We start from the raw sequence: 13496 nt of genomic DNA on the forward strand, positions 1-13496 counted from the left end.
GCAACTTGTCTTCTCAATATTATTTATTTATATATTTTAAATTTATTATTTGCATGATTTGTCCTCTTTTACACATTGGACGTCTGTCCATCTTTGTTATGTTTAGTTTTTCTATTGTTTGCATTTTTTTGTAAATGCCTGCAAGAAAATGAATCTCAACATAGTACATGGTGGCATATATGTATTTTGATAATCAATTTACTTTGAACTTTTAGTTGATCATATCTACATGACAGCGGTCCAACCAAAGTGATTGCCCTCTGAGTTGAACTGCAAGGTAGCAGTTCGTGGGGCGAGTTTGGGATAAATAATTAAACCACCTGACCAAGTGGACAAATGAAAAAAAAACTCACTTTCCTACCTCACTACTATATGCTCCTCGTATCTTTTGGTTCCAAAATTTGATTGATTTTCAAAATTCAAAGTAAATTTATTATCAACGTATATACATGTCTCCATATACTACCCTGAGAATCATTCTCTTGCTGACATTCACAGTAAATACAAAGAGATGCGATAGAATCAATGAAAAACTACACGCAAAGATGGACAAACTACCAATGCACAAAAGATAACAAATTGTGTAAATACAAAAAATAAAAATGAATAATATTGAGAACTTAGCCTTTGACTGCGCATGATTATCACCTAGGTTGGAGAATTTGAAAAATTCACGGTATTCCCCAACCTGGAAAACAAATTTATCCATAGGAAGAGCTGGAAGTTGGTAGCAAATAGTCTGCATGGTAATGATATCTGCAGGAGTAATTGCTCTGACAAATATTAACTAATTTCTGTATTTATTTAAATTGACCAGCTTATTGGAGTTTGCTTAAAGTTCAGTTCGGTTTTATGTTCCAAACAGATTAAATACTGATGAAGGTAAACCAGCCGACGCTTTGCCTTGCAAGATGCAGTGTGACAAGGATGGCCTTGTCAAGGTATTTGGGAAAAAGAACACACTAATTACAATCAATCTGAAAGAGACTGACTCATTTAAAAAAAAAGTAACTCTTTGAGCACAGGGCAGTTTTGGTGTTGTTAAAGAATGCAGACCTGGGATAATAATCAAACTAGAAAATAACTCAACATTTTAGGGAACATCAGTGGAAAGAGAAAACACTGTCCCTCCCTCCACATAGCAACTATTAAGCATTTCCAGCAGTTCCTGTTTTAGTTTAGATTTTCCAGAACCTACAATATTTTGTTCCTGAAAATAAATGGTACGGTCTCTAATTCTACTTTCCAATGTTTAGATTTAAAGTTGGAAAGAAAAATGCTTTTCACTGGACACAAAAGATTCTGCAGATGCTGGAATTCCAGCGCACACACACAACCATACAGGACGGACCCAGCAAGTCAGGCAGCATATATGGAGGGGAATAAACAGTCCATATTTCAGGCTAAGGCCCTTCATCAGGATTCATTGGATAGCATTCTCATATGAAATATTAATTAGTTAATAAAGTTAATTTTTCACTACTGTGTGTGTCATCTGATTATAGCTCCAGCTCTCAACCCTGGTTTGCTTGTGTAAGGTAACACAGACAAATCTAGAAACTGAACTGATGCACTCCACAGAGGCCGATAAATAGAACATTATTGCTACTACCCAGAATAGTGGTTCTGAATCAACTTACTGAATATACTTTACAAAGGTGATCACATCTCAAACATTATTTAAAATGATCATAAATATATAGACAGGAAAAGAATAACTACAGCTATTAGGAAAATTAAATCTTTGCATGCAATTGATTTCAGAGCATGAAATGAATAATGTAGTTCTTTTTGCAGCAATCAAAACCTATTTTTGTCTACATGGGATGCTTTTGCTTTTCATTGAATGCCTTCTAAAAATAAGCATTCATTAACTGAATCCATTACCTGCAGGGAATCATCAGTCAAACGTGTCTATTATTACTTGGCTAGCAAAAGAATGCATACAGTGAGTAGTTATAAATAAGTCATTGGATAGATTGGAAAATATATTCTGGGCCTTTATTAATACTTTTAAATGACTGGTCAAAAAGCAAACTACAGGGCAGTTCACTTCTCCTGGAACGTTACCCAAACTTGTAATGGCATTTGGTAGTTTTGTTGAGAATTGACTGGACTTGTGCAAAAGAGCTGATGTGACAGGAAAGATCAGTCACTATCAGGTGGATGAAGAACTTTCAGCAGTTGTCTTGACTGCTGCATGATGTTGAAACAACCTGCTCTGTTGCATGAATCACCTTCAAGGCCTATTCAATCCACAGGTTCCATCATAGAAGAATATTTACTACACAGGTGTATTCTATAGATGAGAATGCCAAGCATTACAATAACTCATTATTAGATCCAGCTATACCATATTGAATGAAATTTCCACTTCTATAGCATTGATAATTTCTGAATGACGTGCTATTACATTAACAGAACATCTTTTACAGTACTGAAATATTATGTGGATCAGCAATCAGTCTACTGAATAATCTGGGAAATAACTAGAGAGCAATTTCACCACCTTATTGTCCAAACAGATAATGTGCCAAATTAGCTGAGAACAAATCTCTTGGCATATGTCGGTGATATTAGAAACATAGAAACATAGAAAATAGGTGCAGGAGTAGGCCATTCGGCCCTTCGAGCCTGCACCGCCATTTATTATGATCATGGCTGATCATCCAACTCAGAACCCAGCCTTCCCTCCATACCCCCTGACCCCTGTAGCCACAAGGGCCATATCTAACTTCCTTTTAAACATAGCTAATGAACTGGCCTCAACAGTTTGCTGTGGCAGAGAATTCCACAGATTCACCACTCTCTGTGTGAAGAAGTTTTTCCTAACCTCGGTCCTAAAAGGCTTCCCCTCTATCCTCAAACTGTGACCCCTCGTTCTAGACCTCCCCAACATCGGGAACAATCTTCCTGCATCTAGCCTGTCCAATCCCTTCAGGATCTTATACGTTTCAATCAGATCCCCCCTCAATCTTCTAAATTCCAACGAGTACAAGCCCAGTTCATCCAGTCTTTCTTCATATGAAAGACCTGCCATCCCAGGAATCAATCTGGTGAACCTTCTTTGTACTCCCTCTATGGCAAAGATGTCTTTCCTCAGATTAGGGGACCAAAACTGCACACAATACTCCAGGTGTGGTCTCACCAAGGCCTTGTACAACTGCAGTAGTACCTCCCTGCTCCTGTACTCGAATCCTCTCGCTATAAATGCCAGCATACCGTTCGCCTTTTTCACCGCCTGCTGTACCTGCATGCCCACTTTCAATGACTGGTGTATAATGACACCCAGGTCTCGTTGCACCTCCCCTTTTCCTAATCGGCCACCATTCAGATAATAATCTGTTTTCCTATTTTTGCCACCAAAGTGGATAACTTCACATTTATCCACATTAAATTGCATCTGCCATGAGTTTGCCCACTCACCCAACCTATCCAAGTCACCCTGCATCCTCTTAGCATCCTCCTCACTGCTAACACTGCCACCCAGCTTCGTGTCATCCGCAAACTTGGAGATGCTGCATTTAATTCCCTCATCCAAGTCATTAATATATATTGTAAACAACTGGGGTCCCAGCACTGAGCCTTGCGGTACCCCACTAGTCACCGCCTGCCATTCTGAAAAGGTCCCGTTTATTCCCACTCTTTGCTTCCTGTCTGCTAACCAATTCTCCACCCACACCAATACCTTACCCCCAATACCGTGTGCTTTAAGTTTGCACACTAATCTCCTATGTGGGACCTTGTCAAAAGCCTTTTGAAAATCCAAATATACCACATCCACTGGTTCTCCCCTATCCACTCTACTAGTTACATCCTCAAAAAATTCTATGAGATTCGTCAGACATGATTTTCCTTTCACAAATCCATGCTGACTTTGTCCGATCATTTCACCGCATAAATATTAAATCTGATTCTGAGTTCGTAATGTTACTCAAAGCATCATGATGTCCTAATTATGCAAAAGTGAACAGGATTGTTTTGGTGGCATTTAGAGGCTCTGTAACCTTGATCTTGAGTACTCAGAATAAAAGGCAGTGTGAAGAATTGTTTTATATTGTCTCAGGCACATATGTATGGCTAGGGTGCCTAAGACTGTTGCACAGTACTGTAGTAATTTTATGAATTGCACTGTACAGCTGCCACAAAAAAAATCAAATTTCACGACATATGTGAGTGATGACAAACCTGATTCTGATATGGGTCTCTGTTGTGGACTTAGAATGGGAAGGGGGCAGGGTAAGGAGAATCATGGTTGGGAAGAAGGGAATGGAGAGGGGAGGAAGCACCAGAGAGACCTTCTGCAATGATCAATAAACCAATTGTTTGGAATCAAATGACCTTGCCTGGTGTCCCAGGGCTGGGTATGTTTGCACCTGCACCACCTCCCCCACCCCCGCCGCTGGCACTACTTCTCTGCTAACTGTTCCACACTGCTCCACCCTCGCCATTTGGCCAGACTTAAACTTGATTACCGCTTCACATTGACAAATACAGTACTGTGCAAAAGTAAGGGAATATTAAGTAGATCAGTAATCAGTCTACTGAACAATCTGGGAAATAATTACAACAATTACACAACATCTAGCTATATATATGTGCCCAAAACTTTTGCACAGGACTGTAAAAACTACTATTTATCATATCTCTGTAAAAAATAACAGAACTAGTTATAGATGTTAGTAATAGATTTACTGTGAAACAAGGGAGCATGGGGGTACAAGAATCTTGCCTCAAAATAGCACCATTATCATAATAAATAATTTTTATTGACATACTCTGAAGAGTAAATAAGATTGGATGTGCAGTTATTTTTCCTAGGATATTCAGGATTAACAAGACAATATTTGAAACTCATCATTGCAAGAATGTACACGCTGTCTTGCAAAATGACTCAGACCTTTCAGTCCAATGAGACCACTCAGAATCCCCTCTCAAGCAACTTTCTGAAGAGGTACTTCTTACTGCAAGGTATTTTTCCTTGCCCATACCTTCGGTGTTTACCTGCCACACTTCACTGACATGTTGGGAACGATGATTTGTATAACCCACTTTGGAAGAACTGAAATGAGGGCTCGGTGGATGGTGAATGCTCAATTGCTCAGAATGTTAAACGACAGCCAAGATATTTCCCAACACTGAGGAACATATAGGAATCAGTGAAAAATGGGTGGGTCCGTGAATCAGCCATGATCTTACTGAATGATGGAGCTGATTTGAGGGGCTCAGTGACCTACTGTTGCTCATATGATTTAGCCCATTGCTTACTTAGCTCTTGTTTGACAAGAACCACCATGAATGCATGACCTATTTATACTCCACAGTAACATATTCCTATTGAACTTTGTTAGACTTATAATTCATTGATAAAGCTTACCACTTGTTTGCTAAGAAAATTTCCCACCCATCTGGCTTCACCTATCTCTTTCCAACTAGCCCTTCCTCCTACCTTCTTAGTCTGGCATCGTCCCCTTTCCTTCTTGGTCCTGAAGAAGGATCTTGGCTTGAAACATTGACTATTTATTCATTTCCATGGATGCAGCCTGACCTGTCGAGTTCTTTCAACATTTTGTGTGTGTTGCTTTAAAGTTTGTATGATATATCTATGAATGTCTGAAGTGTGTTTAACATTTTGTTAACAGGCTTGGCAGTGGCCAGATTCAAGTTTATTAATATTAATGCTGGTCTGCTCTGTGTTTCTTTTAAAATTCCTGTATTACCTTGTATTAGTTGTTTGAAAGGAAATTAAACGAGTAGCATGAAATTAAACGAGTAGCATATAATCAAATGCTAAAGTTTCTTAAAACACAGTCACCAATTCTAGTCACATGCACAAAACAAGGAAAAGTTGTCAAAAGTCAAATTTCTCAGTTTACATAATCCTAAACTATATTTATACATCATATTTTCCATTAAATTAAAACAATGTTCAAACTCCATTATGTTTCATTAAAACGTAAAATAAATTTGACTCATTAAAGAATGGAAACTATTCTGTAAATCTCCATTCTGTAAGTTCAGTCTGGAAGTACAGCTATGTGTTTCATTACAAATTTCAAAACTCCAAAGAATCTGAATGTTTATTTTCTGTGACGGTATCATTCTAATTTATCCCAACTGAACTGTTCCACTTGCGTTTGCTTTGCTCTAACATATATAAAAATAAACTTTTGCATTATCAGCAGGGGTCTCTTCCTGATCTATTGCCTGCTTACCTTCCATTTTGTTGATGATTTGGTGTCTCGCTATTCGAAAGTTGAACATTATAACTTACTGAAGAACCCTTGTGTTTTCACTTCACAGTACTTCATATTTTAGGTTGGGGATCTCAAAATCAGAAGAGCAAATCTACTGAAAGAAAGATCTAGGCACTGAATCAATGTTCCAAAATTGAATGCACATGCCTTTGCACGAGATGACTTGGAAAGCAGCCTGAGAAATAACATGAGGCTATTAGGTCCAGCTGGTCCACAATGTCCATGAGCCACTTGTTATCTACTGGGCTCCATTCCCTTGAAACACTGTCCTGTACTTTTGATGGTAGTTTGCCCAAGTAGTGTACTGAATCTAGGAGTCATGTGTAACGTGAGACCATGAGGATGACCCCACCCTAGGCGCCTGATGATTAAGCCTGATTTTAACCTCACCAAGTACACAAAGGGCTTTCCAGCAAAGTTAATTAAGGCTCACCAGATCTCGCCATCTCATTTCCATTCTAACTCTGCTGTCTTTGGTTTTCTAATTTGTTTCAACAAAGATCAACATGAGTTTGAGAAGTATTTCATCTTCTGAAGAGGCACACTGTAGTCCTCTGGAAATAATACTGAATTCAACAAGTCTGACACATCAGCATTTTTATTTCAGATTTCTAACCTTCAATTACTCTTCCTCTAGTAATTTCAGATATGTTTTCCTTTTCCTAGATGAGCTGCCAACATGGCTGATGAGCTGGAACAACTGGTTTTAAGGAGCCAGTAACCCACCTATTCTGCTTCCTCCATTTAACCTTCTCCACTGTGAATTTTTATTCAATTTCTCCTATTAAAAGATTTACCTTATTTGTCATTTGTACATTGAAACATACAGTGAATTGTGTCATTTGCATCAAATCAAACCAGCAAGGGTTGTGCTGGGGGCAGTCCACAAGCATCACCATTCTTCTGGGGCCAACACTGTAAGTCCATACCTTACTAACCCTAACCCGCATATCTTCAGAATGTGGGAGGAAGCTGGAGCACCTGGAAGAAGCCCACGTGGTCAAGCGGAGAACATATAAACAGTGGTGGGAATGGAACACAGATCAGTGATCACTGGCACTGAAAAGCGATGGAGCTAACAGCTATGCTACCATGGAACACCCTTCACTCATCTTGCTATGCATTCATTCCTGCTTTGCATCCTGTCATGGACAGTTCTTTTTGTATACCCCTTCTCCCCACTCTTTCTCACCAACTGTAAACTTTAGATATTTGTAGTGGTATTGAAAACACTCTTTCTCATTTCTCCACTGACGTACAGATGATTTTCTACAATTATTGTTTTTGTCTCAGATGAAAATCAGAATTGGGAATTCAGCATCATCCTAGTTCAGTGGTACCGAGCCCTATATGTACAACTGATGTTAGTACCCTGATTGGAATCAGTTCAGTCATCATGAGGGATGCACTGAGTTTGATATATTCTCATTTGAAGGGCTTTTCATGATAAAAATAGGGCAATCAGCCTCCATGGATCTTTTGCCACTGCACTGGGTCATAGCTGATTTTCACCAAGATAAACTATTTTTTGTATTCATGTCCCTTGATTTCCAATTCTAACTAAAGCCAACCAACCACAGTCTTTAAGGTTTTCAAGCATCCTTGCTTCTTAAGGTTGTCATGGAGTGGGTGGGTGGGTGGGTGGTAGTGTGAATAAGCTTCCACTACCGATTAAATGCTCCCAATAGTGTGCATCGCAAATAGCCTCTGATAACCAAGTCCAGCCCCTGCTCTTCATGTGTGGCTTTGCTACTAAGCCCAGTGGAAATGTTTCTACTGACAGGAGAATGGGGTAGATGGGTTACTGGTGCCTTGAAATTAGTCATTCCAGTCAGATGGAGCTTGTCAGCTATGGTTGGCAGTTCATCTACGAGAAGGGAAACTCTTACTTAAAACCTCTGCTATCTTGTGGTTATACCCACTCATGGGGAAGGATTTGGGAGTAAATCCTGAGGAAAAGTCCAGAGCTGTTGTCCCTAAGGCAGTCCCACATTGAGTTTAACATTGACTGGTAACCCCTGTGACACTACTGATACCAAAGTGTATTGGTTTCTGCATTCCTTTGGATTCATCAGCTGTGTGGAGAGGGGGAAGCCTGCTGCATTGGCAACAGCTTGCTCTTTATATTGTACTGCCCTAAGTTGGGTACCAGCTGATGATGCTGCACCAACAACATAAACTGCAAGGAAGCAACATCCATGGTCAACCCCTGACCAACAGAGGGCCTCCAAAATTTTCACAGTCGCCTTTGTCGAGAAATTCACTTCCAATCAGTAGAGAAAGCATGCTGTACAGGTGTAATCAGAAAATTATCTGAGATCAAAGGAAACAATGCCATTTATTCCACCACATCCACAATTCAATCACCAACTCTTGATCTCAATTCCACTGAGTGGAAGTTCTCCCTATTTCTATTTTATCTCCAAACTTAACTCAAGTACTTTTATCCATTCCCGTTCTTAAAGTATTTATTGTTGAATTATTTATTATTCCTCTCCCCCTTTAAATTGATGTCATGACTGTTTTAAAAATAATCACCCAGGCCTCTGGTAGTAATTAAAAATTTTTTTTTCCAAATCTCTCCTTCAATGGGACTGAGCTTGTGGGACCAAGTGTAAGGTGCTGTCATTCCCAAATTATGCTACCAACCAGAGATGAATTTCTAGGGAGCAGCAAGGACATGTAATGTTCTTTCATAGCATGACCAGATCTGACTCTGAAGTGAGTGGGCTTACAATCCCTCAGTTGACAAACATCTTTCTCCAGGAAAAATAACTTCTCTGACCCTACCACATCAAATCCTTCCAAAATTTGAAGCAGTCACATCTCCCTCTCAGTACCTCATAGCTAATGGAAATTACAGTACCTTGTTAATGGAGCCATTAGGAGACATGATGTCTCATTGAAACTGTATGGCATTATGCCAAACTGCTTTATTGTAGACTACTTCTATCATGCTCATTTCTTGCTGGGCCATTATCATTGAGGTTGACATCCATTATTCAAAATATAATGCTCACAGTATGATTATACTTGAAAGTTACTAACACGGTCCAATTGCTTCTTATGCAATATTGCGAATCTCATCATCTAAGATAGCAAGCAAATATTTCAAGGCATCATCTGAAATTTACAAAGTCTGACAATGTAGTTCCTGCATTTTCATAAATTAACAGGTAAGATGCACTTACTTATGAAGACCTAATCTGGGATTCAGATTGCTCATGTAATCTTATATCACTGTTCATTTTTAACCCAAATAGTACTATGACCTCCAAGAGTACTACACTGTTGTGTTGAGGTTTGGAGGCTTTTATGCCTCAGTGACCTGGAGGGCGACTTTGGCTGGACTCAGGGCTTTATGCTTTGGCTCTTGGTAGAGTCAGCCATGCCAATCAGGTTAAATGGTAGAGACCAGACGAAAAGTGGTCCACAGGTCGTTCAGGTTCGGGAGGTTCAGCTAGCTCAGGGCTATTGACCCTGAATGGTAAAACAAAATTGTTATGGAAACACATATGAAGTATCCTTCTACATTTGAGTGTGATGGTATCCTGAACCTCCACCTGAGACTTGCATGACTGACAGTAGTGAAAACCGAGAGGAAGCTACAGACATGATGAAGGAAGCCCTGAACACCGCCAGAGATGGAGGACCTTCATTGCTGCCCTAAATGCCAGTGGTGTAATGGAGAGTAAGTACTTTGAGGATCTCTTTCAGTACTGAATCCACTCAATGCTGGTGTTCTTTGCAAAGGTTGGCAATAAAAGCTCCATCCAACCTCAGCCAAGTATCAATGGGCAAGACATCAAACGGTTTCTATTTTGGTGAATGGAATCATAAAGACATAGCAAAAGCACATGCTAATCTGTCCACTCATGCTAATCCATTCATATACAATGCTATATAGGAACAACAAATCAGTACAGCTCTAGCCAATGGCCACCTCTTCAAACCAGTTCAGCATCAAGTGCCCTATAAAGCAATGTTTCATTTTAAGAAGAGGCTAGAAAATTGTCTAAGATATGTGTGATAAAGGAAGCTGAGTTGATGGGTGAGTGGCAGGATTGCCTCAAAGGGCTCTATAGCCTCCTCTTGCTCTTAATTCTTCGGATTATGCCATTTAGTGAGAATGTACTGCTACTTTGTATAGGTAATGCCACAGAGTGTAAAAGGGATACTGAGTCATTAAACCCCATACGCAAATTAGTATTTCGCTCCCTCAATATTTTCCACACTCTACTGCATCTGTTAAGATTCTTTGGAGTAGCTATCTTCCTCGTCACTGATGTGGACCTTCTCCTCGGACAATCCGCTCTCATCAATATTCTCCAGCGAGGATGCGTGCTGCAACGATAGGTCTGAGAGGCTAACACTGGGCAGGGTGTTCTGCTCTGGGTAGACCCAGGGCTTGAAGTGTGGGTTGTGTTTCTGTTTCCAGTCGGGGTACTTCAAGCAGGCTTTATAAATCCGCTTCATGGCCTACATTAAAGAGAAAAAAATCATTTAGACAAAAAAACTGGGCATTGTCGACCACTTCCTTCAGACTGAAATGAAGCATCTGCATTAAGATAGACGTGCTTTATGGCAACAAGAAATGGCATGGGTCCGTCCATTAGAATCATTAACAATTACATACTATAGTATGAGTTATCTGTCCCTTCTAATTCAGGGAACATAATACTCATTCTTGCACGCATCTGTTGCTGAAACCAAATATTTTATCATTAGGAATGAATGTCAGTTACAGGGGTTGATTAATCTTCAAAAAATTTTCAAAATAACAATTACGTTTCCTTTCCAGGACAGCTGAAACAGGATCAGAATCAGGTTTATTATCACCGGCATGATTTGTGGTATTTGTTAACTTAGTGGCAGCCGTACAATGCAATACATGATAATACAGAGAAAAAAATAAGTAAATCAATTACAGTAAATATACATATGGATATTAAATAGTTTAATTAAAAATAGTGCAAAAACTAAAATGATACGAAAAAGCGAGGTAGTGCTCATGGGTTCAATGCCCATTCAGAGAAGAAGCTGTTTCTGAATTGCTGAGTGTGTGCCTTCAGGATTCTGTACCTCCTTCCTGATGGTAACAATGAGAAGAGGACATGCCCTGGGTGATGGGGTTCCTTGGTAATGGATGCCGTCTTTCTGAGTCACCGCTCCCTGAAGATATCTTGGATACTACGGAGGCTAGTACCCAAGATGGAGCTGACTAATTTTGCATATTTCCGTATGTTCTTTCAGTCCTGTGCAGTAGCCCCATCCCTCCCCCCATACCAGACAGTGACGCAGTCTGTCAGAATGCTCTCCATGGTACATGTATAGAAGTTTTCAAGCGTTTTAGGTGACAAACCAAATCTCTTCAAATTCCTAATGAAATACCGTCTGTCTTGCCTTCTTTAGAGCAGCATCAGTATGTTTGGACCAGGTTAGATCCTCAGAGATCTTGACACCCAGAAGCTTGAAATTTCTCACTCTCTCCACTTCTGATCCCTCTATGAGGTTTGGTTCATGTTCCCTCATCTTACCCTTCCTGAAGTCCAATCAGCTCTTTTGTCTGACTTTCAGTGCAAGATTGTTGCTGCGACACCACTCAACTAGCTGGTATATCTCATTCCTGTACACCCTTTCATCTCCATCGGAAATTCTACCAACAATTGTATCATCGGCAGATTTATAGATGTCATTTGAGCTATACCTAGACAGACAGTCATGGGTATAGAGGGAGTAGAACAGTGGGTTAAGCACACACCCCTGAGATACGTGGTGATATTTGCAGAATGCCCAGCACAATCAATGCATTTCACTCTATGTTTTCATGTACATGTGACAAATAAAGCCAATCTTTAGATCTTTAATCTTTAATCGCACAGAAGATTAAACAATCAGGATGCCAGAAGTTTTTGAATGCTCCAAAGCACTTCGCACTTTAATTCCAAATGGTCAAAAAAGCATGCATCCATAGAACCATAGAAACTACAGCACAGAAACAGGCCCTTTGGCCCTTCTTGGCTGTGCCGAACCATTTTCTGCCTAGTCCCACTGACCTGCACACGGACCATATCCCTCCATACACCTCCCATCCATGTATCTGTCCAATTTATTCTTAAATGTTAAAAAAGAACCCGCATTTACCGCCTCGTCTGGCAGCTCATTCCATACTCCCACCACTCTCTGTGTGAAGAAGTCCCCGCTAATGTTCCCTTTAAACTTTTCCCCCCTCACCCTTAACCCATGTCCTCTGGTTTTTTTCTCCCCTTGCCTCAGTGGAAAAAGCCTGCTTGCATTCACTCTATCTATACCCATCAGAATTTTATATACCTCTATCAAATCTCCCCTCATTCTTCTACGCTTCAGGGAATAAAATCCTAACCTATTCAACCTTTCTCTGTAACTGAGTTTCTCAAGTCCCGGCAACATCCTTGTAAACCTTCTCTGCGCTCTTTCAACCTTATTTATATCCTTCCTGTAATTTGGTGACCAAAACTGAACACAATACTCCAGATTCGGCCTCACCAATGCCTTATACAACCTCATCATAACATTCCAGCTCTTATACTCAATACTTCGATTAATAAAGGCCAATGTACCAAAAGCTCTCTTTACGACCCTATCTACCTGTGACGACACTTTTGGGGAATTTTGTATCTGTATTCCCAGATCCCTCTGTTCCACTGCACTCCTCAGTGCCTTACCATTAACCCTGTATGTTCTACGTTGGTTTGTCCTTCCAACGTGCAATACCTCATACTTGTCAGTATTAAACTCCATCTGCCATTTTTCAGCCCATTTTTCCAGCTGGTCCAAGTCCCTCCGCAGGCTCTGAAAACCTTCCTCACAGTCTACTACACCTCCAATCTTTGTATCATCAGCAAACTTGCTGATCTAATTTACCACATTATCATCCAGATCATTGATATAGATGACAAATAACAATGGACCCAGCACTGATCCCTGTGGCACACCACTAGTCACAGGCCTCCACTCAGAGAAGCAATTCTCTACCACCACTCTCTGGCTTCTTCCATCGAGCCAATGTCTAATCCAATTTACCACCTCTCCATGTATACCTAGCGACTGAATTTTCCTAACTAACCTCCCATGCGGGACCTTGTCAAAGGCCTTACTGAAGTCCATGTGGACAATATCCACTGCCTTCCCTTCATCCACTTTCCTGGTAACCTCCTCGAAAAACTCCAACAGATTGGTCAAACATGACCTACCACGCAC

The 13496-nt window shown here is 40.2% G+C and overlaps 1 protein-coding gene across 1 annotated transcript in view; it reads right to left on the bottom strand.

Moving 5' to 3' along the window:
- Nucleotides 1-4448: 4448 nt before the first annotated feature.
- The window catches only part of stard15 (StAR-related lipid transfer (START) domain containing 15), a 215066-nt gene continuing 206018 nt past the window's right edge, over nucleotides 4449-13496 (bottom strand). The window contains exon 7 of the mRNA XM_063052999.1: nucleotides 4449-10736. Coding sequence (XP_062909069.1) covers nucleotides 10506-10736 — 231 coding nt within the window. The 3' untranslated portion in view covers nucleotides 4449-10505. The remainder of the gene's footprint in view (nucleotides 10737-13496) is intronic.

Source organism: Mobula hypostoma, chromosome 7, assembly GCF_963921235.1.
Source record: "Mobula hypostoma chromosome 7, sMobHyp1.1, whole genome shotgun sequence".
Taxonomy (NCBI): domain Eukaryota; kingdom Metazoa; phylum Chordata; class Chondrichthyes; order Myliobatiformes; family Myliobatidae; genus Mobula; species Mobula hypostoma.